This window comes from Echiichthys vipera, assembly GCF_963691815.1.
Source record: "Echiichthys vipera genome assembly, chromosome: 15".
Taxonomy (NCBI): domain Eukaryota; kingdom Metazoa; phylum Chordata; class Actinopteri; order Perciformes; family Trachinidae; genus Echiichthys; species Echiichthys vipera.
The window spans coordinates 11,079,060-11,106,894 of record NC_139840.1 but is presented as its reverse complement, the minus strand read 5'-3'; the positions used below and the strand labels follow the sequence as shown (position 1 = coordinate 11,106,894).

Sequence of the window (27,835 nt, the reverse complement as noted above, 5' to 3'; positions counted from 1 at the left end):
ATGGAAGTGTATTTTAAGGTGCAGCCAGGACAACAGGAGAAATTCATACTGCTCATCCTTTATCTTCATCTGTGGCACGGACCTATAGTGAGTGTTTATTCTTTTTTTTTTTAAATCATTTATACATTTTTCATATCTGGGTTACTCTCATTCATGATTAAAAGTGATTCAAATGACTAATTAAAAAACAGTCTACTTAATTATAGCCTAATGACATTTTTATTGCAATGCTAATGCTGTTATTATCCTCTGTCCTTCTCCGGCTCTTTGGAGCATTCACCAAAATTGGGGAGAAAATGTCCTAATTTACCTGCTGGCACTAATTAGTGTCTATCAAGGCTCGCGTACTGTATCCCTCCTCACCTGTCTGGTGTCAAAGAGAAAAATCAACAGGGAAAACTCTGATAAGAAACCGAATTAAAGGGGTACAGATGTTGTCTTGTAGTGTGCAGGGTTTGAGCATGAGAATGCATGTTGAGAAGAAATGATTATCATTATTATCATCAATCAATTATGTCATTATTTTGGGGGCAAAATGTCGACTGGAAGGGCTTTAATTAGCAAGAAAATTACCAATGTTTATATTTACTTTTGGACTTAGAAATCTGGACATCTTACAGTATAAGAAGTAATTTCTTGATAAATAAACCTGCACAAGAAGTAAAAATAAGAAAATTTTATCTTTATCCAAACTGCACCCCCAAGCAACAAGAGAAAGAGCACTGGCTTTTGGTGCGTCAGCATGTGTCTGTTTTGAGCTACTGATAACTTAAGTTGTCTCATATTTTCAGGCTGAAGCAATTCATCCGGACTGCGCCATCATCTCTCAGCACCTGAGGGCTCGTGAGGTTTGCAGACAGACGAGGAGGAGCGAAGCGCACAACGAGACCGACCCCAGCGGTGGGTTCATGTGTGATGCTGCTGTTGCTTTGAGTTTCTTTGAGTGATAAAAACCACGGCGCACTTCAAGAGGTTTTGAATAGACAGGAAAATGGGCTAAACGAAAGAGGAAGAGTATTGGGATGAGTTTAAAGGGGACATATGAAACACTCACTTTATCAGTGCTTGTGCACATAGCCTACATTTTGGTATCTGGAGTGGCTACAAACCTACTAATTGTGAAATAGGACAATTCAGTCAGTTTTTTTTGGGCGGTTTGGATCGGGAAACATATTCAACAAGCTGAAAAGATCTGGCTCCCCTTCCGATGTCATGAGACTACAACACTAACATATTTAGAAATAAATAATAATGATCAAATATATATAATATTGCGGGGCCCATTCTGCAAAATAAGTACTGTTACGTTTGATACTATAGATTTTGTTTCTTATACTTCTGCTATTTTAAAAGTATAATTTTGAATGAACGACTCACTTATACTTAAATGACTTCTTCCATCTCTGTCGGGTGTCTTTAAAGTGGCAGCTGAACAACGGCTGCATGTGAGATCACTAAAGTTTCTTACCATATTTAGAAAATGCAGAGATTGACTGAAATGTGCATATGCGTGCGTGGTGTGTTATAATACCATGTCATCTGCATCGTACTGATCTAATACCCACACTCACAGCCGTTGTACCTTGTGGTGAGGCTTCACCTGCTTGTCCTTTAAATTTGACTCGTTGACTTCATTGTATACTAATGAACCTGCCTGAGGGTCGCTCTGCATGTCACTGAAGCTGATGTTATAAACGACTGCCCAAAACAGCAACACTGGCAACTCCCCTCCTCGAGACTGATGAACTTTAACATTTCCAGACTAATTTGATCCTAATTACCCCTGATGACTGTGAAACCCGGAGAAACACACCACTTTGGTGTTGTCAACCACTGCTCATTATACAGATAAATGTCGGCTGAAGACTTTCATTGTCAAAGTAGGTGTGTTTATGTGTCCATCAGTGTGATGCTGCCCATGCAGGTGATGTAATCATGCGGAGTTTGAGAGTCATGCTGAGGTAGAATCTCACCTTCATGAAATGATGGCAGTCATCAGTGACTGACTCCTGGTGGTAATTGGCCCGAGTAGATGTAAAATGCTGCGTAGTGCTGTGAAATGTGTTGACATTGTTCAAAAATCAGCCGCTTACTGTTGTCCTCCTTGATGCATTTCGTCTGATTTAGGGTTGCAACTAACAAGTAGCACCACTTTTTCGATTCATCTTCCTGTATTTAAAAAGTCAATAAAAATATCCACTTTATAATGGTATGAAATAGACAAAGGCAGAAGACGCCTCACGTTTGAAAACCTGGAACAGATGCGTACTTTTCTGCCCAGTGCATGAATTCTCGTTTAGTGATCCTCATTTTTCATCTGGCCTCTTTTTCTCGCGTCATCGTCAGTTTGAAAATTAAATCTGTCCAATGCTTTGATTGATAACCCAACACCTGCCAAACTAACAACATTGCTGTCTCAGCCATACTTTAGTACAGCCGTTTATTGCTAATTGGGGCAGACGTAGCTCAGTCCATAGGTGACTCGGCTGGGAACCATAAGGTCGCCGGCTCGAGTCCCTGCGTGGACCATGAATGGAGCGTGGACTGGGGGCTGGAGAGGTGCCAGTTCATCTCCTGGTCACTGGGCTGTTTAGCAAGGCACCGAACCCACAACTGCTCGGGGCGCCGGTCCACTAGCAGCCCCCTCGCTCTGACATCTCTCCATTAATTGCATGTATATAGGTCCTGTTTGTGCATGTGTGTGTATTTTGGGCCTGTGTGTGTGTAACAAATGTTAGCATGCTAATATGCCAAACTGAAAAGGTGAACATGGTAAACATTGTCATTGTGAGAATGTTAGCATGCTAACATTAGCATGCACTTGAGTGAACAACTAAATAATTGATCTATTATTGGAATTGGTGCCGAGGTAACAGATTTTACACAAAACCCCCTTATTGATTATTAACAATGATACCGTGCTGATTAACTTTCTTTTGATCGAGAAGCTGATTAAACGACTGTTTGAGCCCATGCTTCATTATGCAACACGTCCTATTACCTAAATGACTTAACTTTGTGAAAGACAACTACTTAAAAGTAGGCAACAAAAAACACTTGGTTAGGTTTAGGCAACAAAAATAGGCCTATTTAAGTTTTAGGAAAAGATCATGGATTGGCCTAAAATGAGTCACAGAGGGAAGGTGGAATTAAAAAAATGTCACCGTTGACTTTTAGTTTCACACACACACACACACACACACACACACGCACGCACGCACGCACGCACACACACACACACACACACACACACACACACACACACACACACACACACACACACACACACACACACACACACACACACACACACACACACACACACACACACACACACACACACACACACACACACACACACACACACCTTTTTTGGCATATAAATAGAGCTGTTTAAAAGTAGCATGAAATATCAGTCAATTATATTCTTTCTGGAATAAACATCAAAATTTAAATCCCATTAAAACATTAAATCCCACCAAGAAGTCAAGTGATTGCATGCTGATAATAAATCAATTGAGAAATGAAAACGAAAGATGTCATGAAGTTCCTCCCTTGGTGGAACTTGATGACATCAGACGTCATTGTTAATCCTAAATGAGGTGATACTCAAGTGGGTAAATGTATAGCTTCCTTCTGGAGCTGTCTCTTGATAACGCCACAAGAATAGAGCCCTGCTCAAAGGGAGACAAACCTTTTGGTCCATCTGAAAGGAAATGTTTGAAATGACTAGTTATCAACCTCTTGACATGAGAGTTAATTGTGAACGCTGACAGTTTGACACGCCAGGCAGCATTATGGTTTCCCCCACATGATAATTAAAAATCCCCCTGTGTGATTAAGCACAAACAAAGATGTCAGTCATAGTTAAACAGTGTTTGTGTTCATAGTTCTTGTTTTTTTTTACTGCTCACAGAGGCAATTGTTTCATGGATCATTGAAGACACGTTTCTTTTAAACATAGATAATATAATTGTGCTTTTTTTTCTTGCGTTTCTTTCTAATCTGGCTAAAAATAAAATATTTAGATAATCAGCACATCACAGTTGTCGCATTACTCTCAGTGTCTGTATGACTCATAGAAAGAGATCTGAATGTAAGCGTAGTGGGAACACCCTTGTGGGAATAATATTTCTCCACTTGACCGACAGTTAAACTTTCATTCACACTTGCAAGCATTCTAATGTGTAAGAGCAATCCAACAAACAGCTTGAGTTAAACAAGATATAAACTTTGGTTCAGACAGCGCAAAATAGCTGACCTGTACAAATGGCAAAAGGTCGTTTCCTTAAAAAAATGTGTGCATATTGTACACAATAAGAAACAAGACAAAGAGTCTACAGCCATGTAAAGGCTTTGTGAGGCTGCTAACATCAGCATGCTAACAATATCACACAACGCTAGTAATTCCTACAACGCATTGCTTATGTTTAAGGGAAAAACTGTTTGTAGTAATGGGAAAAAGGGAGACACAATATTATCGAAATGTGGGGAATACATATCCAAACTTTTCCCCCAAAAAATACAATTGTAGCCTATGCAAGAAAAAGTACTTGAGTAACAAATGACCTAGACCAGGGGTCTAAACATGTGCTCGTTATCAAGCAGCTGAAGCTTGTCACAGTTTTGCTAATCGTTAGAATCAGGTGTGTTACAGCAGGGAGAAACCTAAAACATGTAGGGCAGTGGCCCTCCAGGAGCAGGATTGGACACCCCTGTCCTAGATGATGCAGATGACGGCAGTTGTCCAATTTATGCAAAATGTATGCAAAATGAATGCTCTTACTCACTATTTTACAAATATTAGTTGTGCTTTTTGCGATTGAAGGGACCAATCAACTGACTGACATCTAGTACCAAATTGGATAAAGTACAAAACCTTCCTCATAACATAATTTCAATATTTCTCATGTCAAATAACAAATACCAACATAGGCTGCACTTCAAAACACCACCACCATTATTTTCTGTGAGCCCACATACTGTCATCATGTCAGGATATGCCACCACTGTCAAATAATATAACACTTATTATATAGTTTATTAATAGTGCAAGATGAACATAACGTGCAAGGAGCAGAACGTAAAGCGCCTCACCATAACACAGTTCAGCCCCTGTCTCTCAATGTGATAGAAACAACGTAGAAAAATATAGACATTTTTATATCATTTTTACAATATACTGTATATTGTTAAATCACCCAGCCCTTAACACATGTGGCTGGTGTGTGTTGCATTTTGTCCCACTTCCTCTGTCGCCTTAACCTTTTCAATGTAGTTACAACTTTCTATCTTTTAATGAATTCATCTGCTACTTTGTTGCCATCTAGCAACACCTGGAGTTGAGTAATTAAATCACGTGTACCTTCAGCTCAGTTTTGTTTGCTCTGCCCACCAAAGTGCTCATAAACATGCAACCGTCTCGGCTGTGATACTGGAATATTATTTGAAAGCTGTTTCATCTCTTGAATAGTCGCCTTGTGTTGTTCTATTAGGATTCTGTAAGGAATGAACCCATGAAGACGATCCTCCCACATACAATATGCTTAAGGAGACGTTTCCCTGCTCACCGAATTTAAACCAAATGGCAATAACCAGTGAAATAAGAAACCGCAATATTGGGGAATAAAATCTCTTAATCTAGTATTCAGTCACTGTATATGGACACCGCCTCTCCCTTTAAACACCAACAGACACGTAATCACGGCCTTTATTTTGAAGCCTGTACTTTACTTTTAATCTTAATCGCCTTATCCACAATGGATCTCAACAAGATTCATTTGACAGGGAAAAGCATTATTTTTCTTGGATGTGAATAATTGTGAAATAGTGTGAATGAACAATAGAGGGGGGGGGGGGGGGGGGTCAATGTTTATCTTGAAGTTATCCCTCTAAGGATGACAGGAATCAACCTTTTTCACAGCAGACATTTTCCAGGAAAAGCGCAGGTGTAGTTCAATTCAAGTGTTCCATAGAAAGTGAGAGAAACTAATAGATTACTGATATGCTTTTCCTGCTATAACATGACCAAATGTCATATGTGAAAATTGTCTATTAGGGAACAAGCTTTCCGGAGCCCAAGATTTGTCCCTACTGAAACGTATTTTGTGGTTCCCATACATGTATCTGTAAATATTTATGCTTTAATTTCACACTGCTCTGACTCCCACACACAAATCATGTATTTTCAAAGATATGACATACCATCCGTATTGTTTTCCGAGACAAAGTGGAACAAGCAGAAAAATAATTTGTTTTTTTCTTGTGTAGACTGAAGGGAGGTTGTTCTCCCCTGGCAAAATTTGGGCAGGAGGAGTCAACTGAGCACAGAATATAAATAAGGGATGGGTCAAAAAAAACAAAACAAACCTGAAATAAATAAAACACATATTATTATAACTCATGCTATACAAATAGTTCAATATGTAATTTATTAATGATTCCTGAATAATAAACCAAAAAAGCCAACGGACAGAAAACATTAAAAAAAGACAAATAAAAGCTTTAAAAAGTAGATTAAAGTAGTTAAAAACATTGTTAAGTATTGGAGGACTTTGCCCATCACATAAACACTAACATACTTGAATTAGCTGAGTTGAGATGAAGTGGGAATTGAATGAGGGCTTTAAAACATATCTGCATTTGGCTGTAGACAGGTGCTGAATACAGTACAATAGGACTGAATGGGCCTCCATAGACCTTAATGTAATAGCCTATAAATATAATGCTATCTCATAACCTGTAGGTGTCATCAAAATGAGCTTAAATTCACTTCATTAATACTATATTATTTGAGTTTGTTTTTTTCTTTTACTGCAGGTGCTTTGTTATAAATACAATGGGATATCTCAACAGAGATTAACACATTATATAACTCAGAATAATTAATACATTGTACATAAAGAGCTTATGTGCCTTTGATCATTGGCCGATACTGAGCATTTTGACAGATCAATTAAGTTTACAATTAACAATTTATGTCTATGTGATTGCTTTTAACATACAACAGTGTAATAGTTGTTAGGATTCAGGTCACCTGTGTTCTTTTTTCTTTTCTTCAATATTTGTCTTGGGCTTTTTTTATGATAAGAGATCGTTGGTTAGGTGTGGTTAAGATGTCAGTGCTAAAAGTCATCACTGCCAGAGAGTTGGTGGCTGAGTGCTAAGGGCCCTTAACCAGAAACAGGTGTGGGAGTGGCACAGAGGGCTGCTCAGCAACACTTGGGTCACAAAACACTCGCTTTGGAAAAGACTTGCTTCAGAAGAGCCACAGTTTCACACTCTCCTAGCTGATGGACATAGCCTGGAAATCTAGACAAATATCTATCCAGATGTAGGGTCTTGCAACGAGCAATAGAGTTTCCCAACGCAAGGGGCGTCAGCAATGCATGCATTTCAAAACATTACTGGACGCAATTGGATATAGTAACCAAACATCAGCAGCCATCTTTGTTGTTTACCATCACATTTTTGATAGTACATCACTGTCGTCGTCGGTTATGCCCGCCCATAACAGATAGTACAATTTGATTGGTGAGTTGGGATTTTTTGACACAGTTATTGAGCTCCAACGGTACGTGACCAGAGGCAGCGGCCGAGCAAATTTAAATTTAATAGCAGTGCGTCTGGATTTCCAGGGTACCATGGACATCTAGCACTAGTGATAAGAGCTGTGGTTTTAAACTACTAGACCACACTAGTTGGTAACATAGTTATAAATAAGAAAAAATGTTACAGCTGAGTAAAACACAGCACGGTTAGAATCATCTAAAAAAATAAAAAAATCACGTTATAAAGAAGTTTTAAATAGAATATGAAGTTGTGGCCTGTTTTGGGACTATTCAAGCCCCACAATTCGTAGCACCCCCTTAGACAACCACTCATTGAGCAAACACTAAGTTAAATGTCAGACCTGAGATCTGAAAGTGCATTTCAACACAACCCCTCTGCCCCTCCTGGATCATTGGCGTCAGGAATATTAGTCTGACTCACTCAGCCTGACAACAACACAGGAGACGCTGACGTGAATCGTAAATATCCTAGGTCCTCTATGAATAATCGCACCCTATCACGTCCTGGAGTTACGTTTGAGGTGACATCATTTTCGTGAGACCACCTGATTGGATGCAAGTGGTTCTTTATTTGAGACAGGGACTCGCAGGAGAAGGAGAGGATGATGGTTTAGATAAACTGGCTTAATACAAATGGAACAAGGCACTGAGAGAATTAATATTTCACCCAGACAGACTGCTGCCTTTAAGCAGCCACAGTGGATGGCTCCAAGTAAGAGCAGGACTTTCATGGTTTTACAAACCAAATCATGTTGTTACAATAACATCTTCTCAGTGTAGCTCTATGGATGACACCTTTGGTTCTTGACCTGCTAACGCTAGCTAATATTTTGCCACACTCTAATCAAGAAAATGTTAAATGTATGAAGCCCGTAATGAGGTTCGCTGACAACCTGCTGTGAAAAGATCCAGAATCACAATACTGCTACATAATACTGTGTTTATGTTTCCATCAGAAATAATTTTGAAACACTCTTATGTTCCTTGAAACTTATAGCACCTGAGGAGTAAAAACATTTTTTGCAGAAGAGATGTCCTGCTAAAAATGTACTTGACATTTATTGTTGTTTCACTTCACCCTTGGAGGTGAAAAAAAAACTCCTTGTATTGCCTTAAAAAAATTACTGCTGTTGACATTTACCTGCTGTGAATGGAGATGGCTGCAGATATTTGCAGCACCACACACCATGTTTTTCGCATTTATATCAGAGTTGAGAGTCACTCTGTCTATTCATTTGTTCACGGCTTTTAAACCTGTCACCTGAGACCATTGATATGTGATAGATAGATACTAGATGTGAAAACCTAAACATGTGTGACATTAAGCAAAGTCAATTTATAGAGACAAGATGAGTGTGCATAAGACCTTTCGGCTGACAGATTTATTAGGCCAGGATTTATAGAAATATTGTCCATTGGTTACATAAGAAGAATGTATGTGACTAGGGGATCAGGTGACCTGTATGAAATGTAGTCCCTGTTGTTGGTGCGGGTGGATTTGTGCCAATGAAAGGCCAGAGGCCGGTCGAAATGTTTCAAGCCTCTTCTCAATAAATGTTACAGCAGGGAGTGTGTGATGCTGCGACATATTCATTATTCTTTTGCAGGACATTTTGAAATTCATAGGGCATGTCAGACAAGAACACCGTAAGAAGCTGAAGCATTTGACTGATGAATAAATGGTACTGAATCTTCATTTCCTCAGTGGTATGTGGTCACATTTACATGCACACAATAATGTTGCCACACTGTTAGAAAAGAAATCGTTTTTAAAAGCTGCTTATGTATGTGAATGAACAAACTAGCTACTCCTAATTATTTGCAGAAAACATTCTTTTGATCCTCCAGGGTTTTTCCTGGTGTGCAGAACACAGCATGTCAAATAACTGTACACACATTTCAAACAAGACTAGGTGTCTACAGCCATGCCATAGCAGCTCGTTGAGGCTACTTAAATGCTAACAAACATGCTAACATGCTCACAACGGCAAAGCAACATGTTGATGGCAATCTAATCTAATAAATTTCAAGAGATTTCCCTCAAAACCACAAATGTCAACCTCACCAATTCATAGCAATCCATAAAAAAGTGGTTGAGATATTTGTGTCAGGACATGGTGGACTGATTGACAGAGCAACATTGCTATCCATACATAGAAAAACATTTCAGAAAGAAGAAAAGTATTTCTGGACCGACAACAGAATACAGTTTCCATGTCTGTGCCCTGAAGAACTCATTTTCATGTTGCCACGTTCTCTACTGAAGAAATGTATGTGACAGTTTCAGTCTAGCAGACAGAACTACTCCACTGATATTAATGTGATGACACAGGCCTGACAGAACTCCAAGCCAAACACAAGCAAACGCAGTAAATGCATATGACGATCATTATTTTTAATTAATAATAATAATTGATCTTTTTTCAAGTGGTTGCTATGATATCTTGAAAAATATCTTGAATAACTAAAAGATCATCTACTTTGAAAACAGACTTGCAAAGGGACTGCTATGAGAAGTAAAGGGCATTATCTCAAAGTTATATAATATTTTAGCTGAGGGATCCTTCGAGTCTTCTCTACTAAAACTGAATGCCTGGAGCAAAAATGCACAAGAGGATTTCATTTTGGAGGACAGCAGAAGCAGTGAAAGACAACTGTTACCACCAATCTCAAATTGCAGCAATATAACTTGCTAATGTGGACATGCGTATGTGACACCAGAAAAACGAAACAAATAAAAGTGTAAGCCTAGACCATGTGTAATAGGTGTTGAGAGGAGAAAGGGACCTTTTTTCATTGTGTTTGAGAATGTGATACATTGAAAGAGTTCTGGAGGGAAATTAAACAAGCTCTTGAGAATATACCGGGCTCCCATTTAGCACTTTACTCAAAGCTATTTCATTCTAGGTATACACAAGAAACTTAAGAAAGATAATGTTGCTTCCAATCTTTGTTTACTGCTTGCAAAAAGAGTTGTGTCACTCTCTTGGAATAAGACCAAAGTCCATGAACTGGATCAATAAACATCTGGAGAGATAACTTACATTATTAATGGTAAACAATCTCTATGTATTTGAGCTTGACCCCAAGTACAAGTACATTAAAACATGGAAGCCTTTTTTTGAAAACAGAGACATTTTATTTAAATATGAAATTTAGTTTTATCCTTTCTTTTCTTTTCTTTTCTTTTCTTGTTGCAATGTCTGTTGTTTTTCAGTTTTTGCTGAAGGCGTGTTCTGTAAATGTCTGCTTACTTTGAAGAGGAGATGTCTGTGTAATCAAAATCATGAGGACTTCAGAGGATATGTTCTGTGCTGATGTCGGTAACAGAAGCTGAACACTTTAAAAAGCTGTTTTAGAGATGAATGTCTCAGCTGTGATGTCATACTCACAGCTGAGACATTCATTTCACAGGCTCATATATCAAGGTATCGTAGTGATCACTAATGTTGTGATGTTTGATCCATAGAGTCCCAGTGATAAAGGGGCTAATGGATCACACAGTACACTAATAATTGATGCAGTTGTTTGTCTTCTTCTGATTGTCTTATGAAATATTGATATACATACAGTCTGAAGTTTATGTAACTTTTTCATGAGGTATAAATGCCCCAAATGTACAGTGGATGATATGTTTTTGACTTGTACCCTTCTTGCAGTTGAAGTTGGACACTAACAACCTTCGATATGATATTTCCCATGAAAGCTAATCTTAACGACATTTTTTTAGAAAGTTTGCAACAGAAAATGCTAATTAATATGTTCACTGCTGTTATTTGAATATTAGGAGTTGGTTCATCGATATGATGCTAAATCTCCAGTTAGATGAACTGTTGCAGAAGAAGAGGGTGCAACGAGATCAAAAGCTATGTAGTAAATTAAATTTTTGTTTCATGTAGGATTTGAAAAGGGTTACAGTCTCCTCATCGCTCCACACAAATGTTTTTGTCTCCTCCGTGGAGAGGAGGCTCCAGTGAAGTCACCATGCTTCAAGAAAATGATGATTCTTTTCACAAAGTCTTTTCCTTTCGTACTTGATTGAATCGATACGTCAACAATCCCACTTCAGCAAAAATATGTAAATGTGTTTTTGTTGGAAATGAACATATAGGTTTTACATACAGAAAAACAGGTGGATAAAAATATTGTAGCATTGGGACATCTTTTAAATCACTTCTCCATTTTTAAAAAATGCTTTTTTTTTTAGATTTCGGTTCTGGTGTCTGGTATGAGTTATATATAATCATATAGATATACGGTATATTCCCTGACTTTATTCTGTCTGTGCTTGTAGGATGTAAAACAGAGTGGGATGAGATTGGCTGCTGGCTGAGGGCTGAAGTTGGGAAAGTGGTCAATGTATCGTGCTCTGACGTTTTCCAGCATTTCTCCAGCAATCAAGGTTGGTTTCCATGTTAATCTTCATCTCAACAAACACAGAAAATCATAACTCAATTCCAGGCATGTTATCTATAGAGTAGTTAAAATACAGAAGGTAATGTAGAAGTGTAGGGATGTGTGCTCTGTGGCTGAGCTTCCCCTCTGGAGGAAAAACAAGTTTCATTTTTTACTGTTGTGGTTTCATAAATGCGAGTAGCCCATAATTGCTATTGTTGGAACAAATTAAATCATCATGTCATATCACCAAAAATTGTTATACATTTTAGACATACCTCCATGAGACACACGGGGTGATCCAGAGCCATTAAAGAAAAAAAAAGATGCCCTTTGTCCTCTATCATGTGACTCTGCAGCACCCAAACTTGGTATTGTTGCCGTTATTTGACCAGGTATAACATTTATATCAAGTCATGCTATACTGTCTTATATTGTGCTATAACAATTAAAGTAACCTTAGCTAGCTAGTGTCTGTGCATGTCCTAGTAGAAGTGCCATTCTCTGCTGGTGCACTGTCACTCCAATTCTATAATAATAAAGACTATTTATACTGATCTGTTCTGTGTAATCGGCAGCACTGAATGAATTATTCATGTATGTTTGTTGGCAGGAAGTGTTAGTTGGGAGACTTCTGGCAGCAGAAATGACATGAAATCTTGTCTGCAGGGTTCATGTCATAGTCTGACTTCCTCTTGAGCTGGAGGATGGATCTGAGGGATTTCTATTTCCAGAAATATGTTACTGATAACACCAAAAGAGACATATTCTGTAGTTACGATAATATAGTCACGAGAATTAAAGTGTTGTCAAGTTTAAGAGGTTTTATATTCAATACCATTTTTTAGTTACACTTATATAATGATCTTATAAGTAATTACATTATTAATAATTTGCATGTAAAGTAGTCTTTATAGTGACAGTTAGTACATGTTTAAAATATGGGAACCTTTGTCTTCTCGTCTAAAGGCATACCAACATTGTGAATAAAAAACATGAGGCTGTTTGTACCGTTTGTACTCCTTCTGACAGGATTGCCATTATGGTAGCATCATTAAGGCACGGTAAGGTCGGGATCATTAAGGAATAATGTTCTTTAACTTCTTTCCTTGATGGAAATCATGGCTCATTATGATTTGAATTGCAGATCACTCACTCAGAGTATTTGCTTTGAGTGGTGCAGTTGGTGGATTCAGTTCCTGTTTGCTCAGCTCGAAGGGAATAGAGAGAAAAAACACTGCCATGCATTTCTCTATGTCTTTGTTCAGACAGTCCAGCTAAAGCCTCCATGCGCTATCTGTGGCACACATACAATGACGACCTTCTCCTGACACCTGTTTCCAAATGGACATTAAAATGTCAGTAGACTTGAACATGAAAGCATCAAATGCTTTCTGACTGAAAGCCCTAACTAAGTGAAATGGTACAAGAGAGGAAAGTGTAGCGGTCCAAATGTTCACAGGAATGACAACTTCCAATAGCAATGTAGCTAACAGTACGTCATTTACAACATTTGATATTTCACAATACCATTTCTTATGCTCTGGACTACAAACATGACAGTAAGCAGTAAAAGCTCCTTCTTTTGATTGTTTGTAATATGATGTTTCTCAGTGGTGTTAAGCAATGACAGGATGATAGGACATTCACAGCTCTGTGTCATGGGGCTTAAGTAAATTACATTATAAGACAAGCAATAATAATGCTTTTGTGACTTAAGCCTATAAGAATATTATAGGCTTACAATTTCTTCATGGGATTGTGAGACAAAAACACCTATTCATATACTTTACTTAAGCAAAACATATAGCCATACTTCAATATAAAAATACATTAGTAATAATACCTATACTTCTGGGTGGAATATGTATGGTTGTGAAAACAAAACTGTGTCTGGGACAATAAAGACACTTTACAAATAAAAATCCTGAATGAAGATAATATCATGCCTAATACCAGTCAGAATCAGAATCAGAAATACTTTGATAATCCCAGGCGGAAATTATTTTTGTTGCAAACTCCAGCTATACAAACAACCTATTAACAACAACAACAACAACAACAACAAATATATATACAATATACTATATATTTGGAAAAACAGAAATACAAAACAGTAAATATATATAACTACTGTATATATATAATATAAATTAACAAGTGTACTATATACAAAACTACTGTAAAAACGTGCAAAAGAACAGATTGTCTGTGGTTGAGTCTGAATGACAGAGAGGGAATGACAGACTCTCCATGGGAAGTCCCATATGTATATCAATCGAATGAAAAGGAACAGCTTTAACTACCTTTTTAACTGAACCCGGGAAACTTTTTAGGAATTCGTAAACTTGTCCTTCAACCAAAGGAACCGGCATCGCGATTTATTTTGGGTAAAAGTAGCTATACCACAGAGGTAAATACACCTTTACAAGTAAAAATCATGCATTCAAACGTAAGAGCACAAACGTTTTTAAATAAAAAGAGACTTCATGCTGAGACCACAAATATTTTTCGTTGACGCACACCAAAGGATGAGAAATGGGAATAGTCTTTGGCGATGAGACCTCATTGTGATCTCACATAAAAGGAGGTGGTTAGGTCGTACTGTTAGTAGAACCCCCTATGGTGTCCAGACTCTAGTGGTGGTGATGAGATGAAGAGAATGCTGAAGATCTGGATGTGATGACGAGTGGACTTCTGATTAGCTCAACCTGAGCACTGGGTGTGATGAACTGGAGCTGACAGCAGGGGGAACAGATTTAAAGTTTGACAGCAGCACCGTGATTGGCTGATAAAGATTGAGGCAACAATCTGATGAATGAAGCACAAAAATAGTCTTCCTGATTAAACTTACACTGAGCTTTAATATAATCAGTGATGCATTTTAGGGCTTCAGCTATCAAATCTTTTTTTAATCGAGTATTCTACCAATTATTCCATAAGGTAATCGGATAAAAAAAAAAAAAAGCGTAAAAATGCATTATAATTTGCGTTAGAGATAGATGTCATCAGGAAGAGCAAGTCGCTCTCTTCCTTTTTACCATAACAACAAGCAACGTACAAAACGCCACTGACACAGTTACTCAAACAAAACTATAAAGACTGATCAGGTAGGTGACGTTATGATTAACATTGTAATGAAAAACTAAACATAGAGGCATTAACAAGGACAGCTAACGTTAGCCATTCTCTTCCTGTTTATCCGTCACTACAGCAACGGCCCTCCTTAAACCAGAACAGCAGTGCTCGTGAAGTGGAGTTAACAACGGGCTGCTTTCAGCTCAGACGCTGAAATATCAATGGCGTGCTGTTGTGGCATAACAGTTCTAGTTAACAGTGGACACATTGCACCGTTTTGGCTTATTTTTTAAGAGTGAAATGATACTCTGCCTTTGGTCCGTGTGGAATAATGAACCATACGCTGAACAAGATAGGAATTAAAGGAATCCTTGAGGCAAAATCTCTGCCTTGATGCATTTTTGTAATCGAGTAACTGTAATTGTTTCAGCCCTAATGCATTTACATTCATCAAATTAATGTTGGAGCTGGTGAGGGTGGAGCTCATTTTCATTACTTAATATATTGGTAGTGACTTTACTACTTATACTACTAGCTATTTATATTCTACTTTACATCATAATTCATTTGTTAATTATATCCTGCAGTGAGTCTGAAAAGTAACTAACTACAGCTGTAAAAATAGAAGTACACTAACTGCCTCTGAAGTGTAGTGGAATGGAAGTATAAAGAAGCATAAAAAAGACACCCTGCTACCTCAAATTTGTACTTAAGTACAGTAAATGACTTAATGTAGTTAGTCACTTGCATTTTACACAATTTTCAGCAGCATTTCACAGCAAAGTTAACTTCAGCCACTCGTTCCAGGATGCTCAAAATGAATCCACAGAAATAATAAATAAGAAAGTGAAGAATAACAACATGGTTAAGTTTCTGAATAGATTATCTTTTGTATATTGTGAAAATCTTTGCTTGAAACTAGTTTGAATCCCTTCTTGTCGCCCTTGCTGTCCGCTCCCATATTAGGTTATGTTTACAGGAACTGTACGGCCGATGGCTGGTCAGAAATGTATCCATCCTATGACGAGGCCTGTGCTTTCAGTGACGACAGCGAGCCTGAATCTGAGGTATACACACATGTCGTTGTAATCGTGCCAATCAGTTAAGTTTAGTCATATTGCTTTTGTTTCCCTTCCCGCTCTTCCTCCCTCCCTGCTTTCATTTCAGTTCAGATCTGTTTATGCAAAGACACCAGGGATTTGGGATACTTTTGTTCCAAGAATATATATATAAACATTTTAGAGGTAAAAACTTTAGAGGTAAAAGTCTTGAATGTCTTTGATACAATGCTGTATGTATTGATTATTTAAGGTTTTAGTAGGCTTTAAGTGTATTGAACTTTTTATTAACATTTTTGTTGGTGAATACAAGAGTGAAATCACTTCTGCAGAGGTAGAAGAAGTGCTCAGACCTTTCACTTCAGTAAAAGAAGTAATACGACAGTTATATAAATACTCTGTTACAAACAAGCGGCAACTTTCAGGGCTGAAAATGAAGCGAAAACACTGAAGTGCCAAAAACTGCAGTCCCATGAATAACCACTTAAGGCTGGCTCCAAAAGTGAGTCAATCCCCATAGACTCTGATGCTAAACATTTTGGTCTCTTTAGCTAGTTTTCCCATTCATTACAACTGTACGGAGGGTGATTTTTATATAATTCCCTCATTTAGAAAATATACATTAAAGGCTTAAAATTCTGCATAATTAACGACTGGCCGCTTTGAGTGACAGGGGGCGGCCATCACAGGCGGCGAGCATAGACTGTTAGCTTCATTTGACCTGCATCAGCTCCATCAATGCTCCACCCCTTTTCCCATTTTTGATTAGCTGGGACTTGATGCCTGGGTGGGATCAGGCGCTGCCTAGATGGTGATGGGTAACATTACGGAGACTATGTCCATATTTTATATAGTCTATGGTTACAAGTAGTCATGCATTCAACACAAGTAAAAGTACAAAAGTATTAGCCTCAAAATATACTTAAAGTACCCAAAGTAAAAGTAATTGTTACGCAGAATGACCTATTTCAGAATAATGTATATTATTTTATCTAATTATAATTGTCAGATCCATGATTTCAGACATTTTGTGTGACATTTCATTCATCAAGTCATTTCCCATTCATACTTTTGACTGCATCACAATTTCTTCACACTCTGTTTCTCCCTCTGCAGACGAGTTACCTCTCTATGTTCAGACAAGTTTACACTGTGGGCTATGCCACCTCGCTCATCGCCCTCATTACAGCTATAGTGGTGTTCACAGCCTTCAGGTAAGAGCAGTAAAGCACACACTGTCCCAGATACAGTGAGCAAGATTTAAAAAGCTATTTCAATGACGAGGACATAGCAGTAACATAGACACATCTATCCAGATACAATAAAGGCCCAGTAAAGCCTCTGTTATTAGCATTATTTGTGTATTTGTGCTTCTTTTAGGAAATTCCGCTGCACCAGAAACTACATCCACATCAACCTGTTCTCCTCCTTCGTCCTGAGAGCCAGCGCTGTTTTTATTAAAGACACTGTGCTATTTGCAGACGAGACCCTGGACCACTGCTCTGTTTCCACGGTGAGCGTGCTTATTGACAAATAACCCAAGTACCCACCCTGAAGCAGATTCCCACATCTGCTGTATGATTAAATTAACAATGGAAAGAGGAGTGAAAGCGGGGAAAGCACATGATGGATGGAAGCTGTCATTTCTATTCTAGTCGACAAGACTCTTTTGGCAAAAATGTAGTTTTAACAGCAGGTTTGTATCATATTTTTTCAGGTTTGTTTCATTTTTTTCACGATTTTTTTTAAGTTAAAGAAAAGTATAACTGTAATTGCTTTACCATCACTTTTATCACAGCAGGTAATACATGTTGTAATGATTTTATTTCTTTTGTATTTGTTGTTTTTGTTTTGTTTTTATAGAGGGTGTGTGTGACTTGTAGGTCTGTGTGACTTGCAGTTTTGGTGGAACCTTGCCCACTTAGCTTCTGCATGTCTCTTCAAGTGTATTTCTCTTTAGGGTGGTCCTACTGTGCTTTGTTGTAGCACATTTTATTTCACAAGAATGTCAGTTTATGAAAAATACATTTGCAATAATGGCCTGGACTTTGCATGCTTTGCATTTGAACAGGGAATGAAAACAGGAAGAATAAGCTCGTAGTTGTAGTTTGTAGTAAAACGTGAGCTGCTGTTCAAAGGAAATTGTTTTGTTTGTTTCTGAGTCATTGAGGAACTTTTATTTCTTTTGCAGACAAACTTAGCAATTGCAAAACCTTCACCACAGGCACTGAAATTACAAACTACACAAACTCTCCATATTTTCATGTGTGCCACAGCTGCTGCAGTGAGCAAGACCAGCAAGACCCCATTTTAATATTGTCACTCTATCTATTGTCCACTGAAAGCCACCTTATGGGCTGACAAAATGATTTTTCTACAAAACATCTAGTCTGAGAGTATAGTGGAGTAAATATAATGTTATTTCAAGATCTAAAGACCAAGTACATACAATAAATATTAAAAATGTAATAAATCTATATAAGAAATATGCAACCTCTAACAGCTACAGTGAGGTAATAATCTAGGTTTAATAGTGTTTAATGTTCACTTATTGCATCTAAATATCAGCTTTCTGATTTTGTCTTAACCACAATAAACAATTTATAATATAATAATGTAATATGAAAATGATGTGTTAGATGTAGTATATTATTATATGATATAATTCATACGTTTGCTACTGTACAGAAGTCTGACTCATCGGATGTAGACTGTTAATATGAAGCCTGCCATTGGTTGCCTATTTCAGCCAGCAGTCTCCTCACCTTCTGCTATTTCCGCTATCTATTTCATAAGGGCACCATCGCTGCATCCAGGGCATAGAGATTCTGATTGGGTTGAATAAATACAAACAGGCCAATTTTTCTTGGCCCCCTGTACCAGAGAGATAACTTGTGCAGCCAGACTTTTCTCCCATGCTGACACAGTACTACTAACTATACTTTGCTGTGTCCTCTCTAGACAGCGTGCAAGTCAGCTGTGGCCTTCTTCCAGTTCAGCATCCTGGCCAACTACTTCTGGTTGCTGGTGGAGGGAATGTATCTGCAGACCCTGCTGGCCCTGACCTTCGTCTCTCAGAGGAAATACTTCTGGTGGTACATCCTGATTGGATGGGGTGAGTGGAGATGATTGGAGTTAAATCAGGGATGCAGCTCCAATCAAGGGGAAACTTTTCTTCAAGTGTGTTCAGATAGAAAGCAAATACATTTTTGACCACCAGATGGTTTGCGCAAACATTGCACAGCCTTTGTGATGATATTTATGCAGGCTGTTCTCATTCACTGTTTGTGCATATACCTACCAAGAGTAATACACTGTTTAATCTGTCTATAACCCATGTAATTGTGAGCCAGGACATGCAGGGCTGCTTCTAAGAAGGAAGTCAGGTGACACAGTGTAAAGAGAGACAAGTCCACATAGGAGGTTGGGGTGCATGGAGGGGTCAAAGAGAAGACCACCGTTTGTGTCCAATTGTAGCACCCTTTCATCTCGTCATCAAGGATTGGACACTATTCGTGAGGCCTTTTATGATCTCCCCCCTCCCATATTCATTCTCATGACCCTTTCAGAGGAACTGAAAGTCATTAAAGAGTGAAGAAAATGACATCAGCTCATAAATAACTCATTTTATGGGACTCCCTGCTTTCCTGAAGGCTAAAGTTTAAGAGTAAATAAACAAACACTGTCAAAAAGTGAAATTAACCAGTTTGAGACTCCCCAACATTACTTTCCACAGGCACTTGGTGAGGTGATGTGTCCTTGGTATTCTTTAATGAGCAGATTTGGTGACCACTGGCCATTTGATATTAAACTTTTACTTTTAATAAGTGTATGATTAGGAAAAGTATTTCCATGTCATAGCTTTGCCATAGCCCATCCATTTTCTGTATTATTTTCATGTGTGTCATTTCATGTTATATGTATATAAATATATTTATATTTTTGTAGTAAAACCCAAGTTGTGTGTGTGCTATTTCATTCTCTTTTGACTTGAGTCCCTGTTTTATTATTAATATTTTTATTTTACTAATTAATAATTGATAAGGTGATTCATTAATCACCTTATTGCTTAATTCATATCTGGGGTACCTTACCTCTCATTTTCCTACACCATATGAAATCAAAAGTCAACGTTGACTTATATTTTAAGCCAATCCATGATGTTTCCCTTACCTTTACCAAGTAGTTTTGTTGCCTCAATCTCAAACTTTGTCGTTTTGAGAGTAATTGGCAAACAACCTAGTTTGGTTGTTTAAGGTATAAGGAGGTGATGGTTATGTAATAAATGTACTTATTTTTTTTATCCAAACCACTTATCCCCTCGAAACCTAACCAATTAGTTTTGTTGCTTAAGGTCCTGCACTGCTGCAGGCGCACTGATCACTCATGTTGCTAGATTTTTTTTTTTGATGACGTAGAATTGTGCATACCGTTTTGTAAGAAGTCATATGAACCATTGTATGAGGATAGGTTGCACTGTGAGAGAGATGACTCTATTTAAAATAAATTAAATTCACCACTTGGTTAGAATTGACGGCCAGATTCAATAGTTTGTGAGTGAATGAAAAATGCTTTTGTGGCTGACTCAAAGGAGAAACCTGCTTCACAAAGGTGTGTGATCATGACAAGCCATGAAGTCTTCAGTGAATGCTGATGGACATAGGAGATCTCAGCCATGCAGAAATGATGAGAAAGGATGCTGAACTGAATCAGTTAGTGGGAGGTGTGCTCCACAATTGCTTAGCCATGGTACATAAAAACACCCTGCACATGTCAGTCATGTTACACACATAACTGACAGGTTCATTTTCAATTTTTTGAGACTTCAGGTTTCTTTCGGGGAGCCAAGACCCCCTGTCTCCCTGACGCTGTGTGGTTTTCTGTGTGTTAGTCAGCTGGTGTTGCTGAGTTGTATTTTTCACTTTGCTGCTTTGCTACTTGAGCATCTAGTTGGTAAATAAATAACAAAAATGTGATGGAAATATGATGATATCAGGCCATCCTCATAACAATAACCTATAGGTCGATTGTGCAAGCGGCAGTTGTTTAACCACCCATATTTACACTTGTTGTTAGACGATGAATAATGGATGTAATAATAACAGGATTATTCACAAAATGAAATGGAGCAGCCGTATATATCATTTTTGGAGTCACTGGCAATCGCCCCACTCTGTCATCTAGGAATGAGGGGGTGTTGCAGTGGATCATATACTATCTCGTACAGCAGTTCTTTGTGAAGCTTAGCATAAACACTTGAGAGTGCCTCAGACGTGTATCTTTATCTTGTTATAACACAATATATTCACATTTTGGATGTTGGAAATCTATTTCCAGAGAGTAATTCAGTCCCAAAAACCTGGCAACATTTTAGTCACACAGCTGTTCCTGAGCAACAATCGCTGCGCTTGCTCTTGCTTTCTTGGCTCTCCCTTTGTTTTCTCCTTTATCTTTTCCTTCACTGAGCAATCTGCAGAGCTTTTGAGTGCTTTCCCTTTGTGTTACCCTGTGCTGCTCAGTTAACGGATTTCCTTTGTCTTCCCATTTCTATCTGTTTGCTGAATATTTCCCTGTTTAGACCTGTACTCAAGTGTATCATTTTGGTCCTGTTACCACAATGTTACACTAGATTCGAGCGACTAACGGCTGAGAAGATCTGTTTAGTGCAGCAGTGAAGGTACATTCAAACATTTGTTGCAAAGGACAATCTGGAGCTAAATATCTTTATCCTGAGTATCTATGTTTTTACGACCTGACAAAGAATCAACCCTGGTTTGTGTTTGATGTGGCGCTCACTCAGTATCCACAGTGCCTCTGATGTGTCTTATCGTCTTTTTTATCCGGTTTGTAGTTACTGTCTTGTCTCTCTCCTTTCTCCCTCTTTTATCCTGTGTCTGTTTGTTCTTCTGGTATGGAGATGCAAGTGGGAGACAGAATCATATAATACACAATGTTCCATGAGCATAACAACATTTTTCATTAAAAATGCAGCTCACATGAGTTGCGGCTCGAGCCTGGTTCAGATAAAAAAAATTTGACACATACACAGTGTATTAATAATTTACCTCTGCTCTTTCGTTGCAGGGCTCCCATCAACAGTTCTTATATTCTGGGTATTGACCAGATTATTCTATGATGACAAAGGGTACGATTTATCACATGATATGCAGCAAAGCATCTTATATTTTTATTTTTTTTTACTGATTTCACTGTTATGATAAGTTTGTCCCACCGCATGTTAAACAGTGGTAGAAGTAGTAATTCTTCCAGTGTTTGTACTTTGAATTGAGTATAACATGATTTTAATGAATTTAATTTGGCTTTACTTGCAGTTGCTGGGATGACACAGACAATATTGCTATTTGGTGGATAATTAAAGGACCAATAACAGCTTCGCTGCTGGTAAGTGCAGAGCAGTAAGAACCTCTACTAACTGACTGACAACCCCCCGAACTCTTTAAATGCAGAGTTCCAGTTTTAGTACAGCCACATTCACACTGCGTCAACATTTGGAGAAATCCAAAGCTTGACTGACCTGCCACGACTAATTACGGTTTATAAGATATGATTGGTCAAAAGCTGCTCAGAGGAAGGGGGCTTATCAATCTATTTAACAAAACAATGTTTCCTAGTGAGATTGGTTTGATAATTTTGCATATGTGTGCTTATATCTCTATCAGGTCAACATAGTGATCTTCATCAATGTGATCAGGATCCTGGTTCAAAAGCTTAAATCTCCAACGATTGCTGGGAACAATGACACGGGACACTTTATGTGAGTCAGAACTTACTAACACAACTGGACCACAACCTTGAACGTTGTGTAGTGATGGTGTAGGGAACCATCATCATATATATTTAAGTGTCTCTGAAGGAAGTGTATATGAAGGAAGTCCGAATATGTATATATTTGGACATTCTGCAGAAACACTTACATTTTTAAATGGCTGCACAGATAAAATTGGTTGTTCTCAAAAAATCTGAGCAGCAACAAGGATTCTGCTGGAAGCACGTATCCCCTTATGTCTGCAGGGAAAAAAATGTCTATTGGATAGGTTGCCATGACATATGATGCATACACTTAAGTCCAGCTCAGGATGAATTTTGATAACTTTTATGAACTATTGACTTTCTATCTAGCATCACCTCCAGGTCAATATTACGTTTTGGTGACATTCATGCCAATAAAGATGATTTTGATTTGGTTTAGAAAATGTTTGTATTCTAATCTAATATGCACAAAATTAACATGGTTAAATATTATCTGCTACACATCGGCATTGCCATTGTAAACGTGTTAGCATTATGTTGTTTAGCATAATGCTAACATGTATTTAGCCAAAAGAACTCCTGTGCTTACAACTAGCATGGCTGTAATTCACCACACTCACAACACAATAGTGAGCTGCAAGCAGGTTAAAAAAAACATCAAATATGGAGATGAGGTCTAATGCACGTATTTAATTTCAAGTCAAGGTTACAGCCATACAGTACATTTGGAGTCAACTTTAAGTCCTCTAACTTCTGCTTTTAAACTATGAAGCAATTGATCAGTGTTGAGGTAAAACTGCTGAGTGAAAAATGAACGTCGGAAATGGATGGCAGTTTCTTTGAAGACTTTGCAAGAGGGAAAGGAGGGTGAATCAGTGAAATATCTTGATAACCTTCCTCACAGTTTAAGTGTGAAAATGCTGCATCCATAAATCTACTCTTGGAGCCCAGAAATCCTGCTTTACCTGAATGTATCCTTCCTTCCTTTTGACAATTGGTGGGTTCACATTCCAGCTCAGGCTCCGCTGAATTAATTTACAATGGGCCCGTAGATAAGAATAGCACCAGATACCAGAAATAGATGTCTCCTCAATCGTTGTGTGACATGATTTTTCCACCAGTTCAATTAATCTTTCATGCTTTCATAAGCTTTATCTCTATTTCACAAACTTCAATCTGATTCAGATGGATCTCAAACAAGATCCAGATATAGACCTGAAAATAATCCGACCCTTCAAAAACATTTTAAGCTTTAAGCTGCCAAAACATTGATCTTTCTCATTAGTGAAAGTAATCTTTTTTTGGTATTTATAATCTTCAGATGACTAGATCGTCTGGCAGTGACTCCCAAAACGACATACAAAACTGTTCAATTTAACATTGTGAAACGGTGCATGGTGGCAGTGTTAAACACATGGCCCTGGGGGTGGAAAGTCCTCTTTTTGTTTGACCTATCCACCACCCCAACCATCTCCTCAAGCAGACTAACAACAAACGTAAATATGGGTCATAATAAGCTGCTTGCACAATTAAGCTGACTCTTTTTGTTGAGGAGGATGTGAATCATCAGGGAACAAGACACTGTGCAGTAGAGATGCATGGCTTGTAGTTATATATAGTTAATCTGTGGATCATGCACCTGTATTCACCCCCTAGACACTCTGTTGTAAGCCCAGTATGCTCTAATTGGTCCGTGGTTCAGAGTATTCGGAATCTCATTGCCGTGATAAAATCACTAAGACCAAAAACTACACAACCCTACATAGTCGTGCAAGAATGTGATCTTAAATTTGGGAGAAATTAACAACATCTGCAACTAAGAACACAGTTTTTCCTGATGTTAGCATGTAGCTAGTATATAGATATGGTCTGAATGTACTTAATCACATGACCATATAAAGAAATACAGAATGTTCACAGGGATTATGTTTACATATGTTTACATTATTTGAAGGTGTGGCTATGTTTATGTGAACATCTGACATTGTAACATTATATGACAGGAAATAAGGAAAAAAGGTCCCCTTCAAGAAACTAGGACAAGGGTACTATCAGTGTTGTGATTTTTGTGGGATGTAGAGCAGAGGTGGACTCACTATATTCCAAAAAGCATAATTTTCAGCAAGATGGTGCACCACAATTACATCACAACATTTACATGGTATTTAAATATCAATGACTAAGCTTTGAGCACAATGAATCAGGGTTTTGTATTTTGACATTTACTCTATTCCGCTGATGACGGCGTTACCTTAAAGATCAGTTTTGTTTAATAAGGGACTTGATATCTGCCAAATCCGGTCTACCTTTAATTAAACTAGGCGGAATAATTAATTCTGGCATTTAAAACTAAAACACTGATTAGACTGACACCGATAAAGGTGAATATTTCAAACTTTAAAGCTCTTGTAAACTTTCAAATCTTAGGTTTTGTCTTTAACATTAAATATTAATTAACAAACAATCAAAAAAAACATTGTTAGTTATTATTTAAAAGTTAAACACTGAATAACGTAGTTGGCTCACTGGGACATCATTGGTTTTGATTGACGCAAGCCAAAAAATTCTACTAGTAAAATTCTGAATCCTGATTGGTGCATGGGAGCATGTTTTTTTTTTCTTCAAATGACCCCCACCCACTTCAAAAAATAAGCAGAACAAGGATAACAGGATAAAATAACAACACAATACAGACATCTCGCTTATCAAACAGCCACACAATTACGTGTTCATAAAGGTCCCATGCTCATTTAGAAAACGTGTTTTCAGGGCCTTTAACACAGATTAGCCGAAGGTTGTACATTACCTGGATTGGTTTCTTTCTTCTTTCTTTCATTCCTTTGTGATATCTTTCCCTCAGGAGGCTGGCTAAATCCACACTGTTCCTCATCCCTCTGTTTGGGATGCACTACACAGTATTCGCCTTCTTGCCCGAGAACACTGGTGTGGCAGCCAGACTCTACATCGAGCTGGGACTGGGATCATTTCAGGTATAGAACAATAAAGAGGGAGCAGAACAAAAAGTCCAGACTTCAAAACTCATGTAAAACAAATCACAAAAAAGTGCACAAAGATGAATGACGTTCACTGGATTCTTTTTCACCGCAGACATTATGACACGTCAGTAGGAAAAGCACAGGTGTTACTAATAACGCTAACGATAGCTTTGTTCTCTAAGTGCCGGTTTTCCTTCCTTTCTTCCTGTGCCATGTTAAAAGGCCTACTGGAATTCAAATTCTTTTGTACAAATACTGCACTGATAGTAGAGAGATGACAGGGAATGAAAGAATGTTGCCGTTTATTTTCTGCAAAAAATTGGAATACCTTTTTAGGCTGACAATGTTTATGAATTCCTGGCTTTTAAAAATGTTGATAGACAAAAGGAAGAGAGAGGTCATATTTCCATCATTCCATATTGACTAAAAGGGGTTATTATGTGTGAGCGGGCTAATCTGCTAGACACACAAAAGAACATACCATATAAAATCGATGCACCTAAAAGAGTCACCAAAAATAATTTGTGAACAGGTGAAAATTTAATTTCCTTCGAATGTCTTCTTATTTGTCACTTCAAGTGTGTAAAATTAAGGAACATCTGATGACCTGAACGATTTATTAGGGTGGTTATGATTTTGAAACAGTCACCATTGTCTCTTGTTCTGCAGGGTTTCGTGGTGGCACTGCTCTACTGTTTCATGAATGCAGAGGTAAGTGATTGTAGGTGACGCTTTTGTGATACAAAAATCCTGCGAACATTTACCATGGACAGAGAGACAAAAACATACTACAGTACATGAAGCTGCAACTTGTGTACCTTTCTACAAGTTTGTATTGCTATCTGCCACTGTGTCTTTTCTGATACTGTCACTAGGGTCTTAATGATTAAGACTATTTCTGCCTCCAGTACTGCTTTTTACACATGTGTTTGTCTGCAGGTCCAGACAGAGCTGCGGAGGTGGCTTTGGAGGTGTCATAATCAAAATCATCTCACCCCAGCCAAGCGAAGTATCACTCAGATTACAATTCAAGCCCGCGAGGGACTTGGGGGGCCTCCTTCTAGTGGCAACATCGCTTCAGTGTGATTTTTAAGAGACCATTCATGAGAGAAAAATTGTTGTGAGAATGTCAAGCAAAAGTAATAGAGGCAGTCCTCAAATCTCCACCTGCTGATGATATTAATTCAACAATCCCTCTGTGAGGGGACTATAACGAACACTGGTGAGTTGGGAAATGTTACGTCAGGATGCATTATATCCATGTCAGCAGCAGCCACAACCTTGGCAGCACGCATTTCTGAGCTTAATCACAATGTCTCTATAATGATTGCTACCAAAAAATACTCAAAAGTAAAGGAACACTGGTGCTTGATTTGTAAAGATGGAAAGGCCACAGTGACAGACAGAGCTGGCCCGGGAAATTGTAGGAGGATGATTTCACATGGTTGTGTTTATGGTTTGGAGTTCAAAAATGAGAAAATGTTGAGGGATATTATAGAGACAGCCATGGAAACAATGGATGTTTGAACTTGGCTAAATCGAGGATGACTTGTCTGTTTGTTTTGTGCTGCACTGAACAGAAACAGTTACACTATACCCGTGTAGGCTAAAAATAGGTGCAGGACTGATATGGTCCGAATGTATTAATTGTTTTTTGTGCAGCAATTTACCTGCTGCTCTTTTCAGTCATGAAGATCCAGAGGGACCTGAGCCAATGTTTTTAAAGCTGTTTGTTTGCTTGTGTGTGTGTGAAGCTATATACCCATATACATATTGGGTACATAATGTTTTAAAATACTTCTTATTTTTAGGAGTTGCCTGCTTTAATCAGCCATCTTTGAAACAGTATTTGTGAACATTTGAGTTATTTTTCTTCACCTGACATTTTTTTATACTGTTGCCAGATGTCGTTTATCCTTGAACATTTACTGTATTACAGGAGATACCAAATTGATATGAAACAGCG

The 27,835-nt window shown here is 38.1% G+C and overlaps 1 protein-coding gene across 1 annotated transcript; it reads left to right on the top strand.

The window, feature by feature from the left end:
- Positions 1-26,955, top strand: LOC310957867 (pituitary adenylate cyclase-activating polypeptide type I receptor-like; the record flags this gene model as incomplete). Its single annotated transcript, XM_083928605.1, has 13 exons — positions 1-87; positions 792-900; positions 11,866-11,973; positions 16,011-16,111; positions 17,219-17,316; positions 17,483-17,615; positions 19,064-19,217; positions 22,187-22,247; positions 22,435-22,504; positions 22,783-22,877; positions 25,734-25,863; positions 26,539-26,580; positions 26,809-26,955. The coding sequence occupies 13 exons, from the start codon at positions 1-3 to the stop codon at positions 26,953-26,955; spliced, it is 1,335 nt and encodes a 444-aa protein (XP_083784731.1).
- Between the last annotated feature and the right edge of the window lie 880 nt (positions 26,956-27,835).